Source organism: Pagrus major, chromosome 6 (genome assembly GCF_040436345.1).
Source record: "Pagrus major chromosome 6, Pma_NU_1.0".
NCBI lineage: Eukaryota > Metazoa > Chordata > Actinopteri > Spariformes > Sparidae > Pagrus > Pagrus major.
In genome coordinates, this window is record NC_133220.1 from 9477748 (window position 1) to 9501282 (window position 23535).

At 42.1% G+C, this 23535-nt stretch overlaps 1 protein-coding gene across 10 annotated transcripts in view; it reads left to right on the top strand.

Moving 5' to 3' along the window:
* The first annotated feature begins 411 nt into the window (after positions 1-411).
* The window catches only part of eif4g3a (eukaryotic translation initiation factor 4 gamma, 3a), a 61184-nt gene continuing 38060 nt past the window's right edge, over positions 412-23535 (top strand). For 7 of the 10 annotated variants that reach the window (XM_073467871.1, XM_073467873.1, XM_073467876.1 and 4 more), the window contains exons 1-5: positions 412-1064; positions 11803-11872; positions 15648-15809; positions 18772-18864; positions 20326-20358. In XM_073467871.1, the coding sequence (XP_073323972.1) occupies positions 901-1064; positions 11803-11872; positions 15648-15809; positions 18772-18864; positions 20326-20358 (522 nt within the window). In that variant the 5' untranslated portion in view covers positions 412-900. Of the gene's footprint in view, positions 1081-11802; positions 11873-15647; positions 15810-18771; positions 18865-20325; positions 20359-23535 lie in introns of all 10 variants that reach the window. The other 3 variants (XM_073467880.1, XM_073467879.1, XM_073467878.1) reach the window with 3 other exon arrangements.

Here is a 23535-nt window from a genome sequence, read left to right on the forward strand (position 1 = left end):
CGCTAGGTGGCGCTAATAACACACGGGTCCATGTTTTAGTGCTGCTGCTGCAGAGGACGGAGCATTATCTATACTGTGGATTATAAATCGGAATACTGGATGTTCAGATTTTTTATTTATTTATTTTTTTTGGCCGTGCAGAAACGAAAATTACTACCAACATTTGTGCAGCTTTTTGTAATTAAGAAAAAAAAAAAATTTAAATATGTAATTTTTTAATGACATGTTTTTTTATATTCTGGTTTAATACTGTTGGTTAAATTGAAGATTTAAATAAAAAAATAAAATGTTTTAAAAATAATAATAATAACCGGCTTAAAGCAGTGTGTCAGACGGAAACACGAGCCGCGCGTTGGATCTGTGTCCGAGAGCAGGTTAGTTGATTAGCCGAGCGGAGCCGGAACCGGCCGAGAACCGCCGAATCATCTGTCCTGCCCGGACTGCTGGAAGCGGCCGCAACGCCATGTTGGCGAAGTCTCTCATCTCTGTGAGGAGAAAAATGACAGAAAAGACACTTGTCGAGAAGAAAAGGTAGATCGCCGAAGGGAGGCTGAAGATCGCGGCGATCGTCGTTGTGGTGTTTTTTTTTTTTTTTTTTTTTGAAAGAAACGAACCGAGCCGGATCCGCAGAGGTTCCGGACCGGGCGAGGGAGGCTAAACCTCCCACCGTCCCCATGAACAGCACCGCTGATCCGAGCAGCGACTTTCCATGAAAAAAAGAGACGCTCGCGTTGCTGCTCGAGCTTCGTTATCCCAGTTTCGTTAAAGGGATTTGGGGCCTGCTTTCAAGAAATCTGCTACGCTCGCTCCGATGCATGCGAGCTAGGCGTTGTTTGTATCAGTATTTATTAAAGGTATTGTTTTTTTAATTTGTTGATTTTTTTGGGGGGTTTTTTTGCGATGAGTTTGCCACCGAAAGTGGTCCCCAAACCCGCCGCTGTCGCAGTTAGCGGACCTGGAAGTGGCCCCTCTCCGTCGAGCCAACTGCGGGCTACCCTGACCTCCGTGTCTCTGCCGCCGGGAGCCCCGACAGCTCCTCAGCCCGGCGCGGTACCACCACCTCAGTATCCTTTGACTTGGGTAACATGTCTTTTTTTATTATTATTATTTATGCATTTTTTAATCTGCATTTTGACAGTAGAACACGCTGTTGTTGTGTTAGTAGATAATATCGGCTGGATGCGGGGATGATGGTCTCGTTTGGAAAGGCGCTGGGAGGGGAGGGGACAATTAGCTAGCTAAGCATGCTAACATTAGCTTATCAAGCCGGTTGTCAAAGCTAACGGAAATGTCAGTCCCATTTTTTTTGAGAGTTGGCCGCACACCGCCGCTCCTAATCACATTTCTGATCAAACATAGCTGACATTTGAGTGTATTGGCGTTATGTGTGTAGCTGACATTATTTGGTGTGTTAAATCTCCGTTTACCGGCGAGCTATCGGGCTTTCCCACACCGGTTACCGGCTTTGTTCAGTTTATCTTTCCCTTGCTAGCAAAGGTGCATTAGCCGAGTTGCTGTTGCAGCCAGCTAGCAAGTGCACAAGTCGGTGTGTGTGTGTGCGACGTCGCAGAGCAAGTAAAGCCTCGTCCATTTCAGGGTGACGACCTGTGGCTTAATAATGGGGGGCTAATGTTAGCGGTTACAAGGCCTGGTCTGTGGGAATTGCACCTCCTGTCCCATTTCGCATCACATTAGCCAGCCTTTTGAAGGGGAGGAGGAGGAGGGGGGGGTGTTGCTGGTGCACCTTGACAGGCCTGTCAGTGCCTGGTCGGGCCGGTGAGCTCTGAGGATGACAGCATGCAGAAATTGGGAAGTGGGAAAGTAGCCAGCCGTGACTTATAGTTTTGATATGCGTGATTGTTAAAGCATATATATGTTTTCACTACAATCATCCTGTTTTGTGACTCCAAATATTCATCATCAGCCTTTTCCTGTCGTGGTCTTGCACCGTCATTGCCCTAAATATACCTTTTTTTACCTTTTGAGTAAACACAGCACAGGCCAGTATTACTCTACCCTACTTTTGGTGGAGTGAAGTCACAGTGGTTATGTCACCTCCTGTTTTATTTACAGCATGGTGGCAGTATTGTGAGAGAGAGGATTAAGTTGACATCTACTGTCTGCCAGTGGCACAGAGATGTGTCTTTTGTGATCTGACAGCCTCTGTTGTGGCTCAGCTTTGGGGTGTGATGTCTCAACCTGATATCCTGCCACCCACGATCATCACAGCCGACCCCGTGATTCTGACATCTGTTAGGGGCAGTAAGTAGCTGGTTATGGCAGGTGGCGGTGTGAAAGCCTCTCTCGCTCACAGTGTGTTGTCTGTGAGTTATATGAGTAAATTGAACGCAGCGCAGAAGATAGTGATCTCTTAACCTCTTGTGCCATGTCCTCTTTTGACTCTCCGGGCTTGTGAAATGGCTGTTGAATTTGCTTAACCTACTTTTAGCCGTATGATCGTGCCTACATGTTGAATACAGAACTACACCCTCCCCGTTTACTCAACCCACGTTTTGTTTAAGCGATAGGAAGACATAACAGTGGCTCGAATTGGCTCGAGACATCACATCTGTTTGCAGTATTTTTTTGGTTTGCTGTGATCACTTTTGCTTAAATTCAACATTGACTCACGTGATGAAGTTGTGGCTATTGATCCACTCATGTTGGGAGCTCATGTGTCCCTGTTAAATGAACAGTGACAAGCCTGTGGCAGACGGCAGTATGGAAGAGTTGATGGTAACCTCATAGACAAATTAATTTTGCTATGAAAGGGGCACTGTGTAATTGTGGACCAGAAACCCAGAATTTTAATATTTACAATATTAATGAGATAATAATAAACTTATGAAACGCAGAAATATTTATATTTTCCATAACTGAATAAGCAAGCTGTTCTGAGAGGGAGAATAAGGTCCCCAGAACACTGTTTGAAGCTAGAAAGGTGGCAGGGTCCGCCAAATATAAACAAAGCATGAAATTGTGATGTCCTTTTCAGTTTATTACAGAGAGAGAGACTTTGTTTGTTAAGGCATTAAACATTTTTCTCCTCTATTTAAAATTTCCTCCCCAAAACTACGTAGTGCACCTTTTTTAAAGTTGAGAATTAGCCTGGTTGGTTACGTACAGTCTGAAATAGTGTATTTAGGGGGTTGGAGATGATACCATGGACACCTGGTCAATTAAATCCAATCCAAAACATTCAGTACGGTGTTTGTGATCGACCTGGAATATGAATTACGATACACTTAAACGATGCTAATTTTTTAATTCAGTCTAGCGCAGCAGCTGCTCACTGACGCCTTCTTTTAATGGAGTTTACTTTTATTATTTTTGTTGTTGAACGTGTGTTGAAGAGGTTTTGTTTCAACTATCTAGTAATGTGGAGTTTATCGTTTGTGGTGCTGTTGAATTTAATTGGATTTTACTGACTGCTCAATTGTTGCGTGTCTTCTTACACTATAATAAAATATGATTTTTTTTTCTCGCGTTACGTAACCATCTGTGCAGTAGGTGGGAGGTAACAGAAAGGATAAATTGTTCCGACATCAAATGAGTGAACTGCAGGAAAATGACGCCGGTCTGCTTTGTCCTGGGACCTCTGAGTGATTTCCAGCATCCCCCTGATGGTCCCTGAACTGTTTTTAGACAGCACTGAACTTCATTTTCATATCCATATGACGACAGACCCTCTGAGTGTCGCCGCTTGTCTGACCTCTCACTCTCTCCAGATCTCCGAGGTCAGGAGTGTGGGAGCATGTTACAGACGTCTGGCCTTGGCTCCTGCTGTATGGGAATTCCCACTTGCAGGATGTTGGCGTGTGCTTTTGTCAAGTCCTCACCACCCTGCTTTTCTGAACCCCTGTGCGTGCATGTGTGTGTGCAGTGTTGAGGGAGGGTAGGGGGGGGCAGTTTGTTTCTGTTCCTGGTTGCCAGAGAAACACCCAGCGCATGCGTCTGCTGCTGCACTTGTCAGACAATGGCAGCGCTGCTTAGCATTCAGAGCGAGAGGCCAAGGTGGCGCTTCCCACCATCTGCCAACAAAGGCCCAGGTCACCCAGCCTGCCTCAGCCCTCCCTCATTTCCTTCCATCCCCCCACAGCTCACCTCACCCCACTGCTGGCCCAGCTGAGAAAACTGAGGGCTTCTCCCCCTTTTCCCCCCTTTCTCATCTCGCCGGGCACCCCCCACCCAATCCCTTAGCTTTCATGGTACAGTACTTTCATCTCTCTTCGAGGAAGCCAACTCCTTTTTCTCCCTCTCGAGTTCGCAAGTTTTTTAAAAATTCTTTGTCCTCACGTTTCTGTTTGGACAAAAGGGACGACAGCATTTGCCAATAAAGAGCAGCGAAGTTCAACGTAACCCGTGAGCCAGACGTGCAGTCGCAGCTAGTGTCGCTTGTGACATACAGCTACGTATCGTGTGTGCCCAGCTGGTGGGTCACACTGCACAGTAGTCCTGTATTTCAGGACAGGTGTGTGCAGCCTGCATGGGAAGATATTCTCATGAGCATACTCGCCGTGGGATGTTATAAATAAACTGCTGAGTCGTTATGAGCCAGCATGCAGGACTGTTCTTTCCAGAGAGGGAGTGGCCTGTTGAAGAAGACATGCGGCACACCGTCGGTGATCTCCCAGTGTTTCTTCATCCGAAGTCACATCAGTGTGGATGTTTTTGGTTTTTTCGACGTTGAATGAGTCTAGAAAAAGCTTTCCAAATACTAGCAGTAACGGTTGAAAACTGACATCTTCTGCTTATGCTCATATTGCTGTCAACTGTTCTTACAACACTCGATATTTACAATGAACTCTGTGTTTTGAGATCCATCCCGCCCACGCTGTGATGCTCTGAAGTCGATGGTGCAGTTGAGAACATTCACATACTCTTGTCAGCAAGTAATGTTACAACCTTGTTGTAATGTCAGTCGTAAGAGCAACAATGTATGCTCTGCCCTATAAATGTAGATGCAATATATAATTTACCCTGCCACGTTTTTTCAGTTAGAGATAGTTTAGCAGCTATTTCTGTCAGTTGTCCCTCTTCCCTTGTTCTTGCTGGTGTTGGTAAGGCTGCTTACTGCTGCTTAGGCATGGGTACATATGAAAATTTCATGTCCCGATCCCAGTGATCATCAAAATATTCTTAAAACCTTGAAAATAAAAAATAAAATGACACAAAAACACACTGGAATCACTCTAACTTTAAATTTTCTGAGGAAACAAATGATTTTTATTGCATCATAGACAGGACACACATTTTTTAAAGTAAAAATCAAAGAATCTTAAATAAGTAATCATAAATCAAGGTAATAAGGTCTTCCTGCACAGATGAAGGATACATAAATGGTGGTAACCTCATCTCCACGTTGGTCTGAATCCATAGTATTTACACACATCCAATTAAATTCATTTTTACGGGGGATACAATGTGCAAGTCATGTCTTCAGCCATGGGGACAGGCTTAGGTAATTCAAAATAAATCAGTTCACCAGTATAGGACAGTACGTCAGCAAGCTAGACAGCTTTTTTCGAGTCATTCATGTGATATTCATGATTATCTCAATAATAATTAACCACAATCATTTCAGTGAGTGTTTTATATATCGAGATCTACAATAAAAACTTTTATTGTCCCATCCTTACTACTACTAGTGCTACTACTTTTTGTTGGATGAGTTATTGTCCAGGAAATGACTGCAATAAACAAAATTATTGTCAATTTATGGCACTGTTATAATAAAAAGCATAATACAAACACACCCTTTCAGAGAGCAACAGACTTTTAGTTCTTAATATTCAGACATTGGAAATGTGAAAAAAGGTTTATTAAAGGTGCACTATGCAGTTAAAACTCAGGAAGGTAACTTTTACATTAATAATGTGGTAATAATACAAAATCAGAAAGAAACCTATATCCTAAATGAAAAAAAACTATAAAACAACATAAATATACAAAACCGTACAATCGAAACATTAAATAAAACGCAAAAAAATGCTCATCATGATCACAATCATCATTCTTGCAGCAATGTAGTAATGTTAACACGCAAATACACACAACGGGCAACATCGAGGTCATGTACATACATTGATAAGCCGATAAGACGTGTAAGATAAGTCGATAACGCAATTATAGTGGCAGGCATTTGTTTCAGTCATCTGTTGTCACGCACATCAGAAGTCTTTTTATTCAGAGGATAATACAAAAAACTCAGCATTTCATGGTGAAACTTGTCTTCGAGTGATCGGGCACCATTTGTTGGCACTGTTGGCTTCTGTTGGCGAGCTTGTATTTGTCAGCTGGGTCAGTTTCCCCTTGTTAAGACTAGTGGTTCAGCTCTGCTGCAGTTTTAAACACAAACCAGTGACCTCATGATGGTGTATTCCTGGCTGCTCCTTCTGACTGTTGGCCTGTGTTTCTGCTTCCGCCGCAGGGTCTCCGAGAAAACGCTTCAATTCTTGGTCAGAGCAATTTGGCTCGTGTAATTTATCACCTGTGTCTGACTCACACAATTCAACAGCGCAAGTTGTTAGTCATCAGACTAATTCATGTTTTCTTAAGTCTAAGTTGTTTCACAGAAGATAGCCGTCACTGCAATATGAGGACAAGGGTTACATCCACTATGGTTACTGACTAAATAACAGGAAGTATTTTCTTTTTTTTTTTTTTTAAAAGCACCTTGGCAGCGTTTCAGAGATGCACAACAGACTCTGCAGTATTATGGCTGCTGGTGGAGTTTCACCCTCCAACAAATATACAGTGTAGACAGTATACAGTACAGTATAAACTATTAAGACCAGCTTTCTGACAAATAGAGGAAGTTTTCTATGTACAGGCATGTGTAATCAACATGTGTAATCATCTCAGGCTTCAGTAATATGTCTTCCTCCAGTCATCATCATTTCATCACGATCAAAGTAATTTTAGGAAGTTAAACCAAAAGAAAGCGGTAACGTGAATGTGGATTTGCCAAGCGTACACCCACCATGATCAATACAAGCGTTCTGAAGCCTCAAGCTTGGCATTGTGGCCGGCGCCATTTTGTATTTTTTTTTTTTGGCCAGAGGCATTATGTTTTTGGGTTGTCCATCCTATTCTTGTAAACGCCATATCTCAGAAACGCATCCAGGGAATTTCTTCAAATTGGGGCACAAATGTCCACTCTGACTCAAAGATAAACCGATTGGATTTTAATGGTCATAGATCAAATTATAATTTAGGGCCAGAAGCAACCAAATTTGGACAAGAGGGTGCAGCTAGGGAAGGATATCGATAGATATCACCATCACCATGTAGCCACAGCCTAAATCATACCCTGCTGTATCGTCTATTTTACTGTAAATGGGATCATACTTTACAATATAAACATCATGCTGTATTGAAGAAGACTTGAAACTATTTTCAGTATTTTACTTTATTTCATCTACCTCCTTTTTATCTGCATATTTAGTGATCATGTCCTTTTAAATTTTAAAACCAAACACAATCTGTCGTAGAAATCCAGAACCATTGTTGCTCAAGATTCGGCTCGTTTGAGTTGAATCCACTAACCTGTCACCTATCGTTCATACTGTAGTGAAAGAGCAGCAACAGCAGGCAGTCAGTGAGAGCTTTGTGAGCTCTGCTATTATCCAACTGTGTGTGTGTGTGTATGTGTGTGTTAGAGTGGTCATTGGGCCAGCAGGGAGAAGGAGGGTTTGTGTCTGCACCATCTGGACCGTCTCCACTCACTTCCTGTGCCTCCACACTGAACCCACTGCACTGAGATTTACAGGTAGCCTGTGTCATTCAAAAGAGACGTAGGCCATGTTTAAGTGGCGAAAGATTTTCTGCTGCCGTACAGAAGATCAGATATTACCGTTTGATTTAGGTGATGTTTGTCTACATTTGTCTACAAAGCTCACCTCTCACTCTCTGGCACTCTCTCGCCTCCCTTTTTCTTGTGTATGTCCTGTGATTTATTCAAGGGTGAGGTTGCTAACCACACAGCTGTGATTCATTAATTTATTCAGATTGCAGTTTATTGAGCTGTATCATCCCCCTGCTTTTTACTCGTAAGGCTGTATTTCTTCCTGGCTTCCCCTTCCTCATCCACTCGGCACTTAATGGCTTTACAGTAAGCTAATGATGAAGCAGGAGCCGCAGAAGCTTTTACCTCCTAATTGTGGCTTGCAGGTCAGTGTTGGGGTTAAAGGTCAGGAAGCAGTGGCTGAAGCCACTTTGCAAAGAAGAATGGTCAGCATTGGCTCGTTGTAGGCTGTGGCGGAAGATGGGAACCCTGTTTGATGGGAACTTTGACATGTGCGCTAGAGCTGGAACGATTAGTCGATTAATCAGAAGATGTGTCAAACATTTGCTTGTTCGAGCTTGTCAAATGTAAGGATTTGCTGCTTTTCTTTGTCATGTGTGATAGTTAATGAAGAGTCTTTGGTTTTGGACTGCTAGTTGGAAAAAAATTGTAATTTGAAGACGTCACTTTGGCCTTTTGTGATGAGCATTTTTTCACATTTTATAGACTAAATCAGGGCTCCAGCGCATAATTTAGTTGCACCCAATAATAGGTTTTAATTGAATTTTTGAACAATTACGTAAATGATTGTAATAGGAAATAAAGAAGCAGTTAGCATTTTTCTTAATTTAAATCACAGCACAAGCATCAAGAAATTAAAATAACAATGAAAAAATGAAGCTGACATGTTGAATATCAGGTGCGACGGTGTGACCAAATCAAAATGTTTGGGTGAATTAACAGATTTTTGTGTGCATGTGTCCTCAATGAAAATGATATGTAGTTACAGCCCTGATGTGCTCATGGTGTCGTAAGAAATCTGTAATCCCTGTCTTCAAATGTCCTTTGAGTTTCAATAGTTGGCATCCTTGAGGTATCGTTCATGTAAGATTATGCACCCTCAATCCTCCCTCATCTGCACACTCATTGCATTTCTCCTCAGTCTCAGTGAAGGTCAAATGTGAATCACTCACCATTGGTGTAATTTTGTCCACTTGGATGTTGCATGTAATATTTCAGCCACACTGACACTCTTATTCCCTGAAGCAGTGTCCCTGTTGTAAGTCTCTAAGTTGACATTGTGCTCTCTCCTGAAGCAGAAAATTAATGGAGATCAAAACTAATGACTAATGTCTAATTAGTGCAGGTCGGCCACTTTCATGGTTGTTCCTGATACACGGGGTAAGGCTTGACTGAAAAGCGTCTGCGTCCATCTGGTTACCTGACCACCCATATGGAGGGATTGACGTCGGGTACATCCAGAGTACTCCTCTCTCCAAAAGCCTCGCTTGAACCGGAAGTCATTCTGGTCCGCCATGTTGCAATCTGTCCCAAAGCTCTTATTTCTACTCCGATGAGCGAGGAGAGAGCCATAACGATGATATACGAGAGCAGCCTTTCCGGAGGACTTTCAGCGGCATGCCACGACATATAAATACCCCTACATGTGGCCCATTTGAATGAGATGATGGACGTCTCATTACTCTTAAAGCTCATTTCCTTGTTTCCTCTCTCTTTGCATGATTTCTTTGCGTCTCTCATGCGTACCCTGTGGGAGGGACTGAGACACAAGGAAAAGTGGATGCAGTTTAAGAGACTTGATGTACCCATTGATGATGTTTTATCTGGTGTTTTATCTGGCTTTATTCTGGTGTCAGAGCATTGGAATATCTTTACTACCAGAAAGTCCATTTTTAAACTGCAAAAAAAAAAGTAAAGAAACATAATTCAAGTGGTGAAAGTGCATCATATTGCCAGAATGAATGGGACGGAGACTCAAACACAACTCCCTGTTCATCTGTCATAGCCACAAAATCGGCTGATGTACACGCATAATGGCCAACCAATACATCAATCTCTTGTAGGTGTAAGAAGATCAGGTCTGCCAAAATCCCCGGAAAATGTCATCTAGCAGGTCGAACCCTGTTTTCACCTGTGAACATCTTGCTGCCTTCCTTCTGTTTACAGTCCCTGACACAGTCATCCCTGCCAGCCAGTGGTCATGTAGAGCAGACAGATCAGGTTGCCTGTATCGTTCTCTGTCTGCCACCCATCAGGCCTGGGTTAAGTAGTATTTGCAAGGGATTTTCACCATAGATTTCTTCACCTATGCTGTGCTTTGTGGCATTGAATGTACCACATCAATACTTTTCAAATCATGAAAGATAATCTGTCACTGAATCCTCTTTCAGTACATGTTTTTCAGTCTTTCTGGTACTCTTGGCGCATCAAAACAACAGATAAAAAATTGTAAATACTGTGTTGCCCAGAGCACAGTTTAATTGTGCTCTCCTCACCTAGACTATCAGGTCAGTGTGAAGAGACTGAGCCTCTAATTACTCCTAATTTCTGTGTGTGTGTGTGGTGGTAGGCGTGTTGTTTTTCCAAATTCCCCGACAATGAAACCAATGATGCGCCCCCCTGCGCTTCTGCTTCTTGAATCGCAGCCCCCCTCTTAAATGATTCTTTTCTTTCCTTATCTCCCTCTCGTGTTTGTCGGTTACGAGTAGCGCTGCTGGCAGGGGGCCAAGAGAGATGAGGGCCCCCGCAGGCAAGAGCAGAGTGAAGGGAGAGGGTTTAAGGGGGCAGTTTGCTCCGTCAGGATTGCTTGTTGGATGGTCGGATAGCTTCCGACTGTTTCTCTTCATGCCATGAGACCGTCTGCTGGTTTGCTCGCACTTCTCTCGGCTCCTTTCTTCTTTCTAACACTACTATTTGTGGCACTTTTCATGTGACAACACCATAAATGCCTCCCAGGAGTGACTGGTATCTGTATATCCTTTTTTTTTTTTTTTTTTTTAAAACCCCTCCTCTCTCAATCACAGCTGGCTTTTCACCCCTCCTCACCGTGTGGCCATTCACTATAAACATTTTTGATTTCCAACGTGGTCGGACAACGCACCAAATGAAATACTTCTTATCTTGTATAACCCGGCCCTTAGGGGGAAAGGGAGGCGTGATTTGGGTGAAAGGAAGAAAGCCAGACGTTCGGTTTCCCATAAACCATGTGACCAGCAGTGTGCGAGTCTGTCTGTCACAGACAACTGCCTGAGCAGGTTACTAACCACAGGGCTTCCCTCTTTTATGTGGTGGATACACATTCCCTCTTTGTCTCCTTGAACATCTGAGTGTTGTCTCCAGAGTGAATCTCATTATTACATGTTTTGGAGGCCTTGAAGAAAGTTATCGTCTTGTTTAAACAAAGCAAAGCCCTCATAAAGCCTTGACTGTTTTTAGTGTTGTGACACACGGGTTTTATTGGACTTATTTTTCTACCTTTAGCATTAGAAAAGGAGAAATGATATTGAATTAAGTTTATGCTTTTTATTATGCCTTTGCAGTCGCCTAATCTGCTCTAGTCCGTCCCCTCGCCTGAAACGGTCCGGTAATCCATTTCAGCTTTTCCCTTTAACACTTGCAAAAAGCAGAAGGTACATAGTGTACTCTCAGAGATGGGGCATTTTGGGAGGGGTGAGTGGTTAAGGGGATCCTTGAAATCAAACTATGCGAGCCAGTGGGGTTTGAGGAAAGCCCTTTAGATCTGAAGCAGCTAAAAGTATTACATAAAAACAGTGTTGAAGGAAGTAATTTAAGCAGAGCTGTCACTATATGCTGATGCAGGAAATGCACACTAAATTAAGTCTCTTTATGTGGTTCAGACAGTAATATTTAGAGTCAACCACGTCTCTTACATAAATACCTGAAATATGACAGGAATCTTACCTGTTGTTATCCAGCGTGAAACTTCTTTGATCTGCTGTCGTCTTTAGAGTTTTCCTCAACGCGCCTCTTTCTAGAATCCCACGGGTTCCATCACTGGACGATCGAATCTTCTCCACACAGTCTGGAGTCGCTGCAGTATACAGCGTGAGTCACTGCACATACATAAACCCACCTGTATACCGCAGTGCATATGCAGAAAAACCACACCTCCGAGGGCCTCGTCCACAAGTTTATAGATATTTTGCAAAATTAAGATTTTCCTTAGCGTTTTGGCCTCTCGTTCACGCGAGCAGCATTTTAGGTCACTAAAATTGAGGGTTTTTTTAATTCTTCCTAAAGGACAGATTTTTTAAAAACCCTGGTTTGTGTGTATTTGTGTGGATGTAAGGGCCCAGACACACCAGGCTCATGGTCACGACTAATGTCGGTTCACCGGCGAGTGGTTTTTCAGCCGGCTGAGCAAGTAGAATTGGTGGTGGAGCCCGTCGGAGACAGAAAGCACTCTGATTGGCTGGTGAGATATGCAAAGTAGCGCACGCAAAGAGAAACGGCAAAATAGAGTATTTTGTACCCTCGATTTCACCCATTTAGTGTGGTTTCTCATTATTTCTCGCCTCCACGTCTTCGGCAGTGGCATTTGCAACTTTTTATCAGACACGCTCTATAAAAAGTGACTAAATTAGTGGTGTGAAAATGAAAGGCAAACACTGCTTTATCACAACAACTGTTTATATATCTTCCGGTTTCCCTTTCGTAAAGACGAATACAGACAACCACCACCTGGTGGTACGGAAAAGTATTTCCTCTCACACAGGCAAAGAATGTACGAGCTAGCTGGCTGCTGGCAGTTAGCGGTGTGTCCAAGTGCAGCTTTTTGGCCGGGAAACAGGCAACGTTAGGCAACACAGCAGTCGGCCTTCATTGCTGCTAGTTCTCTAATGTCGGTAAGGTGTGCCTGAGGCCAAACTGAGCGTTTGGGAAATGATAACGTTATCGCGTCAATTCGTGCACGCCCATGATTGCTTTATGTACTGAGCACTTAAAACAACAACAGCAAACTACAGATTTCGCTTAAGTGTGAGTTGTGCTGCCAGGTCTAATTCCAACTTTTCAACTCAACTAAGTGGATTGTTTTATTTAAATAGAATAAGCTCACTATGAATGCTTATAATGTTCTCTAGTGTTTGACAGAGCCTTGACTATACTACAGATATATTTTGTGGTGTGGACAAATATCTGTTGAGAAAAATATCTTTATGTGTGGACAGCGCCTCCCGACCACAACAGTTAGAGAGGAAGGATGTAGTTGCACATACTTCAACCATGACTGTACTGAAAATATTCAGCCATCGGTTGCCAGATAATTATGTACACCTGGCTAAAATGAAGTGTTGTTGTTGTTGAAAGTGTCGTAGAGAGGTGTTGATTCAGCTTTATGGTTGTTTTTGAGGGTTGCTGACCTCCAGTTGCGAGTGAGATACTGAGAGGTGTCTCTTAGTGTGTCATCATTGATATAACTAGGGCGGACGAAATAACAGAAACGCCTCAGTCAGACCATTATAACCATTATAATCAGGTCTTCGTGCCAAAATGTGTCCACCTACTGATTGTAAAATAATTCACCCCAAAAATCTAAAAAAAAAAAAAAATATTAAGAAGTGTATCTAATATAAAATTTTATATCTTTAACACTGTGTCACAGTAACTAGGATTTTTTTTCTTACTAAGCACTTTATCTGGAATGTGTAAACAAATCTCTGCAAGAGGTTTGAATAGCTTTTACAGGCAGAGTAAACATCTGTTTGTGGTTTTTTTATTTCTATCACCTCAAGGAGAAGGCACGCTTGTTAAGACATTGTGCTGAGATCTGACCACAGGAAGCCTGCTGTGGAAATGTGTCACCTCAGGGGACCTTTGCCATTCACTGTGTCCTTCAGGAGTTAATTAACATTCCCTGTATCAGATCTTTGTCATAATAATATTCACATAATTCCTGCTGTTTTTATTTGAACCTCCTTGGGGCAACAACACGTGAGTTAAGAGATTCAGGTAGACAATTATATTTAGTCTCAGATAAAAATAAAATAAAAAAAATCTAAATATTTTCATTGTCTGTCCTTGGCTGAACTGTGGGGCCCTTTATTGTCTGGTTCTCAGTGACCAGCCACACCTACTGTATCTCTCTAAAGACAAAAACAAACCCGAAATGGCATCCTCCCTTCCTCTGCGGATCTTGTCCTGACCATCACCCTTTCCAAGAGAACGTGATGTTGTACAACGATCCATGCCGCTCTGCCGCACCGTGCTGGGTCTCTCCTCTGATAAGCCTAATGTGCATTTACCTGCAGGGCATGGATTTATTAGAGGCTGTTTGTAGACTTTGTAAGATATTGATAGTGACAATCCTCCCATTAAAAGCACAGATAGCTCTTTGTCCACTGTTGCACATCTTGTAAATGAGTCTTTACTGCAGAAATTAGGAGATAGGAATATTGATTTCCTTTATCGTGTCACACTTTATTGATTTTTCTCACACTGAATGAACTAAGCTGACAAAATAAATACAATTGTGGCGCTCAGTGAGACTACCTTATAGTATACCTTAGAATTGCTTCGTTGATTATTTGACACCACAAAGAGGATCCTCACAGTGATGAAAACGTTTCTGAAAAGTGGACGTACGGTCAAGCAAAGTCACTGTTTGAAGATGTGACCTTAATTATCTGCTGTAACTCAACACAACTGGAAACCCTGCTGGTTTTATGAGATTTTCTAGCTCTGAAAAGCGTCAGGCTGTAACAATGACGACACTGGTGGAAATAAACCGTGCCCATGGCATGAAACATTCGTTCTGTGCAGTGGACGGTTTGGTTTGTACTCTTTTTTTTTTTTTTTTTTTTACTTTTTGTTTTTTCTCCCACCGCCTCATGTACAGCTCCTATACAGCCGCTTGCCTCCCATCCCCCATCCCATCACTCTGTATGTCCTCAGAATCAGTCACTCGCCTGAAGCAGAGCAGGCCCCTCCCCTGGCAACAGCAGCTAGATTAGTTGCTTTATCCGAGGTCATCCGAGGGAAGTGGGCCACACAGAGAAGATGGAGAGATGCAGAGGGGACTGGTACTATAGAAGCTGTACAGAATAGTCCCTGTTGTACCGGGTAGCTTTAAACATAATCTAATTTGGAGATGTTAGCTTTTCAATGTTAGCTCTGCTTTTGCAGCTCTTAATGGTCAGGTTGTGTAGAGAGGAAGAAAAAAGGGTCTCCAGAGAGAGAGCCCATCTTTGCAGGCTGTCTCAGTATCTGCCTCCTGCTCTCCTCCTGCAGTATCCTGTCTCGTTCCCTCGTGTCTCGGGCCTGCTGCAGCAACAAGCAGCACTTGCAGTGGTGCCAGCCCATAGCTGCAGCAGCCAAGGCCCATCCTGCCACACTCGGGCTGAGAGCCGAGTCAAATCTCATCTTTTCCCGTTACTACTTGCTCGGCTGGTGCCTACCTGGAACCCTTTGTTGACCCATATCGACGAGGCTTGTTCAGCATGACTCGGTTGTATCTGCTGTACCAGGTGCACTCTATCTATCACAGATAAGTGGGATCATAATATGATTACTTGACCCATTTTTGCCATACGAGGCCTGGACATCCTTGCACAGCGTAGTTTGGCGCAGCAGACAGCAGAATAGGCCAGTCTTAGCCAACCCCAGCAGGCTTCAACACCCATGCACAGTACAAGTCTTCACCTCTGCACACATACAGGGGCTAATCCTCCAGCCTGAGCACTTAATTTACATTCCTCAGCAGGAGGGTAGACTAATGACCTGTGGAATCCTGCCTCTGCTGTTCCTAGTCTACATCAGTGTGTCTGTGTGCATCAGTCTGACATAATATCTCATTCTAACCTTTCTCTTCTCTGTGATGCAGGTACCCAGGCACGCTGGCCCTCCTTACACTGCTCACGACATCACAAAGGGACACCCTAGCTTGGCGGGCACCCCGCCCGGTCATGCCCACTCCCCGGCGCTCTCTCAGGTACCCACAGCTTCCCCATATCGCTACCCTAAGGGCTGGGAGGCAGGTGGAGGGGTGAGTTGTCACTGTGTCCGCCGTCATCCTCTCTGCATATTCATATTCCATCTGTCCATTCATCTGCTTGCTCTTTATGACTTATGTTAGGGCTGGGCGACAGTTCAGCACAAGAATTCATTAGGAGTGTCACCATAATCCAAATCCATTTGATTTGGCGTCCAATTCAAAAGGTCAAGATTCGATAACATTTTTGTTCAGCAACAGTGGTTTTGTACAGGAAGTAGAATGTGTGGGATAAAAACGGTGGTATCTCTGGTTCTGCTGAATCGAGTTTGATCATTTGTTTTTAAACTGTCCAACAGTGTTGTAGGAGTGAAATGCTAGACCAGTGGACTGCTTTTCAGCACTCAGCACCTACATTACCCACAATGCAATTTAGCCCCTGAGTGACATCACTGAAGGCAATTTACCAGATTACTTGCAGCTTCTCTGGAGCCACAAAAGGCTTTATACCACTTTTCACATATACAGTAGTACTCCCAAAGACCTGTAAACACACTTTAATGTGTAGAATTGATGGAGTTAACCTATTAAGTGTTTTTTACTTTCTTCAGATGTGCACATTTAGGCAGGGTTACAGGTAAAGATATTACAGGGAGAATTGCAGATCCTGTTTGGATTATGATGATTTAAATGGAAAGCTCATTTAGACCAATTTTGCAATTGCAAAATTTCACAAAGATGTTGTGTTTTCTATGTATAACTGAATGAAAACAATTTTTTGCAAGATGTTGAACACTTGAGAAAAAATACATTTTCTAACTGTGGGATTAAAGTTCTAGAAAATAAGAAAGAAAAGAAATCAGAACATAATTTTAACTTTAAGTCTGGATTTGAATCATGTAATTTTAAAACATCTGCTTAAAGATAATGCTGTGAAAATATATACAGTATATTAATTCTGCAAAAATCGCCTACTACTTTCATAATACAGCAGTAAGCCATGTGTATATTGTTTTAATGAAATCCAAATAGACCAGTCTCTGCACTGGTTCCTATAGATAAACATGCATCTATTGTACTGCACTCCTCTTTTATACGGTACCTGATATGCTTGAAGAGTAATGTTGGAAAGCAGAGAACTTGGAGGAAACTCAAGTGAGCAGAGGGTTTGAACCCAGCACCCTATCACTGTAAGGTTGTGGTACTAACCACATGGTTACATATTAGAGTCAGATTTGTGAGCCTGCAGCTGAAAAAAGTCTCCTGCAAAGCTTCAAGATCATCAGTTAAACATTTAAAAGCATTGCCTGTCCTGTTTAGACTGAGGTTCTTTGGGTGAAAGCTCTGTAAAAAGTCAACGTGGGAAATAATTAATCAGGATTGGGAGTTCGTTATAAGGGGCTATGGGTGTAAAATCCTGCATACTACCAGGATTAAGGGCAGAAGCACAGTTATTAGGAAAGCTAACAGTGGCTGTGCTCTCTGTTCAGAACTACAGTGAGATCCATACGCATGCGATGGAGATGATAAAGGGCAATGAAAGAAATCAGAGGACCGAAGCACAACAGATATAAACCAGAGCCGAGCATGATGGGAAGAAAGATTAACTGTAAAAGGCTAATAGCTTAACCATCAAACCCTGACTCCCCTGTATTTATTTAGTTTTTCCTGGCCTATTCTAGCAGTCAGTATCAAGTGTTATGCATCATTTGATTCAGGAGAACCTAAAGTATCAGTCAGAATGTGACAAACCCTCAGGAAGTTTTGTTTATTTGTTACAGCCATTTATTATAATATTATCCTCAGCTTTTTCAGTGAAAATAGGTGTAATGCTATATTTCATTTACTGACCCATGTAGATGTGTCCAAAAAAGTTTAAAGAGTTGTTCCAAAGGTTAATAAATCATAACAGAGGACACTGAAACAAGACTGACTTGTCCCACAGAATTATATTTTCCATTAAACATGAACAACAAAAGCAGCTTGGCTTCAACCATTGCCCGTTGGCCCAGAGGAACGATGGGTTTCATTGAGCTGAGAAACCGAGCTTTACATGAGTTTTCAAAGCATATGGATAGGATTAGTGGTTCAAAAGTTATTAAACATTTTAGAGGAATAGTTCATTTTAGCCACTGGTGCCTGTGTAGGTATCTGAGGGTTAATCATAGAGCTTGAAAGAAAATTAAGATCCAACTATTTTGATAATCCATGAAGTAAGTAATAATGTCAAACATTTGCTTTTCCAGTTTCTTAAATGTAACGAGCTGCTGCTATTCATTGTCAGTCATGACCGTAAATGAGGAGTGCTTGGGTGTTGGACTGTTGGTTGGACAACAAAAGCCATTTGAAGACGTCACTTTGGCCCTTTGGAAATTGACATGAGCGTTTTTTCACAATTTCTTTGAGATTTTATTGACTACATGCTGAATCAATTGATCTAGAGATCATTGGTTGCAGCCCTATTATAAGGACAGAATCACAGTGAGACTATGACACTGCTGTGTCTCTGGCTGCTCTCACTGATGAATATGTTGACTGCGTGACTCAGCCTCTCTGGGAGAATGTGACTCTGCTTCCCAGGAATCTTACTCTTCCTCTTTACCGCTATAGCCTAATGGCCCATAGCCTCACCCGAAAGCAGCTCTTGTCTCTCCTTCTATAGATAGTCCTGTCAGCCAGCTAAAACTGAAATTATCACAGCAGCACCAGCAGCAGCTTGAGGAAGAGTAAGCAGATCTTTTTAAACCCACCTCTGCCGAGCTCCGCTGCACACTAGATGAAGAGTAAAGGAACACAGGATTTGCAGTCCTTGAGGGTACCAATTATCTGTGCGCAGAACATAAACCCCAATCGAAAACATTTTCTCCCAGCAACATCCAAAGCAAAGTACTGCTGTGATGCCTGGTGTACTGTTACTGTGAAATGTCTTAATGAAATGACTTGCTGTACAGTTTCTGGTCTGTTTGTAATGAACCTTCTCCCTCTCTTTGTCTCTTTGCCTCTCGTCTTTTGACAGTCTCCATACAACCCTGGACAAAATGCTGGTTCTGCCCCTTTAGTGTATTCTCCCCAGACACAGCCAATGAATGCACAGCCACAAAGTCGCCCGGTGAGTGTCCCTCTGGTCTGTAGATTTACAGCTCACCTGCTTTAAAGTACACAAACAGTTTGTGCTTTTACTGTGAACGTTTCATTGAGTTAGTGATGGAGGGATGTTGTGTGTAGAAGCAACATAATAGAGCTCCTGAAATGGTGGATGATATCAGTCTGTTCATGGCAGTGAGGAAATATCTAACTCGCACTGTGTTGTAACAGCATCTAAACACCTGATATGATGCAATGTTGGACGCTCACTGTCCACATTGAATCCGTTAAATATGCATTCTGTTACGTCATGTAAACCAAACCCATACCTGTTAGCTGTGCGCTAGAGATCAGATTTAGGGACTCAAACACTATCTGATCCTCCTACATTTGTACTTTTTAAACAGAAAACAAATGTTTTATACTGTGATATTTACACTTTCAGCTCACTGGTGATCTCCCTCCAACCAGCTGGCACCTTTATTTAGGGTTTTGTAGTCAAAGGAGACGGTAGTGAACAGATAACTCCTCATTTGAACTTCATTAATCCACCGTTCCTCGTCCAGGTCGCGATTTTAATGTGAGCAAAACAGCTTGCCGCATCGTGCTGCTTTTATTTAAGTGTTTCCAATAAGACACAATGAAATAAAGCTAATTTTGTTGCTGACAATCGCTCACATTTTTTCCCTTCGAGGACCACTGAAAGGTAGCAGACACCTTCTGTGAAAAATCCCACCACACCAAGCCTAGCAAAAAACAAATTAATAATAAAAAAAATCCTAATATAATATTGACTCTCTCTATACACACACATCAAGTAAACATTATTTATTAATGATGCCTGGCTCCTGCCCAGCCCCCATCAGTAGATAAAGACCGCGGTCAGTGTGTACAGTGTTGCCACGTAAAATACTGGAATGGAGCTGCAACGATTAATCGATTTGTTGTCAACTATTAAATTAATCCTCAACTATTTTGATAATCAATTAATCTGTTTGAGTAATATTTCATGGACGAAAAAAGTCAAAATTCTCTGAATCCAGTTTCTGTCCTCCTCTATGACAGTAAACTGAATATCTTTGGGTTGTGGATAAATCAAGACATTTGGGGACCTCACTTTTGGCTTATAATAATCAGCAGGTTAATTGACAAAGAAAATAATCGTTAGTTGCAGCCCTAATGCTACTACAAATTGTATTCTTTTCTGTGTTTGACAATTATGCATCAAAATATCTACGCTGTCCCGATGCAGCTGTCTTGTACTTAAAGCCAGTTGTTATTTACAAACACACACTTGGACCTGATCTGAGCGCTGCCGTGTGCCTTTTAAAGCTTTGTTGCTCTGTGGTTCTGTACTGTATTTTTCAAGCATCTGCCTTCATCGCTCATCTTATCTCTGTGTCTCTCTTATGCTCTTTCTTCTCCCCCCGCTTTGCCATCACTGCTTCAAATCTCCTTGCTGGACCTCTCCTCCCTCCCCCACCAGTTTGCTACGGGCCCACGACCAACCCACCATCAGGTAATTTACCCCCGCTGAACGCCCCTCCTGCTCCCTCTCTCGCATCATCATCATCAAAGCAGTTTGCTGGTACCTGCTGGCAAAAAAGGCTGTTTGTGGGGCGTCTGCTGTTCCTTAAAAAAGTCTCAGATTCGAAAAGCCTTCAAGTATCTTGGATGTAGTTAAAGAGGTTTTAATTATCGTGGGATTTTTTTCTGAGCATGCCGCTATTAAATCAAGATATCCAGCCAGGTGCACAGAGCCGTTTCCTGTCGGGTGTGTTCTCGCACTATTCATGTTTATTTTTATGGTGAGACTGATCTTAGTTCATTCCAAGAATTTAATTGGTATTTAATAGTCCTTTATCAGGTTTAGATGCAATGAAGCTCTAGGGTGTCCCGTGCTTGAGCTCTGAGTGGAACAAGTATCTGTTTTTCCACAGGATATATCCTCATGTCGTTCTCCCAGGATTCCTTAGTTTTATATATTTCTCTGAGTGATTATTAGGGGTGGAAATCTCTTGGTACCTTTCAATAGCTACGGGCTACGATGCAATTATAAAACGATTAGTCTTGCATAGCCAGATCTATCTTCACATTACTGTTCCAGAGCTGGAACAGAAAGGACTGGCTGCACCCATTGTTGTTCTGCTATAGAAGAAAAAAAACGCTCTGGCTTGTGTGTATTTCTTTAAACCAATCACAGTCATCTTGGGCGGTGCAAACAGTAGGAAGCACAGTATGCAGTGATGGTGGTCCTGCAAAATGGTGTCGGCGGGGGACTTGTTTAGGTAGAACATTTGAATGTGTGGAGGTGAGCCCTGGCATTAAAATGGCTAAATACATGCACAAGAAGTGGTCAGAGCTGCTAGCTGCTTTAGGTTTGTACCATTAGTGGCCAGGTTATGGTTAGGGTAATGTGTCATTTTTAGCATGTAGGTTTCTAGCTCAGACGTTTTGCTGCTGTTTCACCATTCAATTGGTTCAGCCATAGGGAATATATAGCACGGTCTTACAGTGTTGTAAGCCAGTGACGTCAAGTTGAGTGTTGAATTTCAGATTTTGCACTGGGTTCAGCTAGTTCTTTAATTAAACTTTAATATAATATTAAAATATGAAAACTTTCTTTTAGCGATTATAATGCAGAAAGAGATGTTTGGGATACGTTTCAATTATTAAATGAAGTGAAGTTTCATTTTTCAAGTGTCATATCTCTGTTGCAAGGGTTTGATAATCACATTTAGTTCATAATTCACATTTTTACTTTGAAATATATATGGGCTTTAATTACACGGCATTTAACATAATAAAGCATTGATCTTCATTACAGTTAAACAAAGAGAAAAGATTTAGTCTGTGTATATATGTAAACCAAAACGTTAAAAAAAGTATGTTTAATATAATATATACCCTAATACTTGACAGCATCTCTGAAAAATTAGGAGAATCTACCTCTAAGGATGAAATGACAATCTTAGCAGAAGAGTATGTTGTAAGATGTTTGCTTATCTTAAAGGATAAAGGCGTTCTCCTAGTGGCTGACAGCGACTTGTCATCTAAACATCATCAGTTTGATATTTGAAAGTGAATCTTTTTAAAGCGTCAGTGTTGTTGGCCTCAGATGAATAGGCGTTATACGCAATCAGACTAGCACTGAAGGATATTTTGCTGTATTAAAGATTGCTTTATGCCAGAAAACAGAAATAGGGACAATTATTTCCACGCTTGTGTGACTCAGTCTGTCAGACTTTTTCAGTGCCAACAACCTCATGAGACCATAGTCTCATTTGTTTCTGGTAATTACACCAAGGTACTACTAATTAAATTGGCTGTTTCATTGTTTTTTGGGGTGAAAACTTTATGATCTAGATTTCCTCACAACCACATCTACAAACTAAATTCCACAGGGACACAGACGCCTCTAAGAAATAGTCTTGAGATGCTGATTATTCTGTTTTCTAAAATACAAAATTCAGATTTTCTAAGATAAAGTTGATCACACAAGCAGTGTGTTTATTAATGGAGTTTGAAGCAGGCAGCCAGCGCAGAAGAAAAAATCTTTTCGTTTGAGAATCAAAATCGTGACAGGAATTTTTAAATGGAAAATGTGCTCCAGGGACAAACAAGACCAAGTGATAAGTGATAGTAGTCAGTTGTCAGGTAGGCTGTAGTCCAGGACAGAGTCAGGAACTGGAACTACGTGTGTGTGTGTGTGTGTGTGTGTGTGTGTGTGTGTGTGTGTCTGTGGCTGACACTTGTGTAGATTACACTCTGGATCCTGTTCGGCAGTTGACTCCAGTGTCATTAGATTATGAAGGGCATGTTAATGTGTTTTTTGTCTGGCAGTGCAGTGTTTCTGATGTTGTTTTGTGTGTTACCTGGTGGAGTCTTAGCCACATCTGCCTCCTGACATTCAGTCCATGTGACTTCCTGTTATGTTTATTGATTTCACACTGTAATGATTCACACACAGCTGTCGACTTTTAAGACTGATGTGTTATTCACACCTCAGGTTGCCAAGATCACCCTGTGTAACTTGTTGTCTAACATGCTCACCTTCTGGACCCTTCTGTGTGGACACATTTTTAACAGACTATTAATAGAATGGTGTCATAGTGTGTCGGGTGTGTTTGCCGACATTAGTGTCTACACACACACACACATACACACACACTCACACACATACAAGCGCATGCTCTGGCTGTCACAAACTGGCGCTGGGATCCTCTTGTGCCACCACGGAAGTGGAGTCGGAAAGCAGATGAAGGGGAACAGTGGCCTTTTATACTAGTGGAGAAAACAGCCATTGTCCCCCTGAAACACACTCGATGCACAGCAAAGGCTACATAGAGATCAGAAAATGAATTCATTTGGCCAAAAACATAAGTCTGTCTCCAAACAAGGATCATCATTATTATGTTTTCCTCCTCCACTTATCAGTGTAACTGACTACTTTGGGTTTGAAACACAGCTTTTGTGTGTATGTGTGTGAACCAAAAGGTCAAAACCAGTGGAGATGACGATGATGATGGAGTTGACGCTTAAACAAACAACTGTTGTTTCCTCCAGAGAACTGTCCAGAGCGTAAATAACTCTATTAATCTGAGTTTTACCCCTGAGTGTGTCCTTTGAGATGCTTAGGACAGTGGAAATGTCACACAGTCGAAAGATCTTAATATATACTGTGCATTTAGGTCAG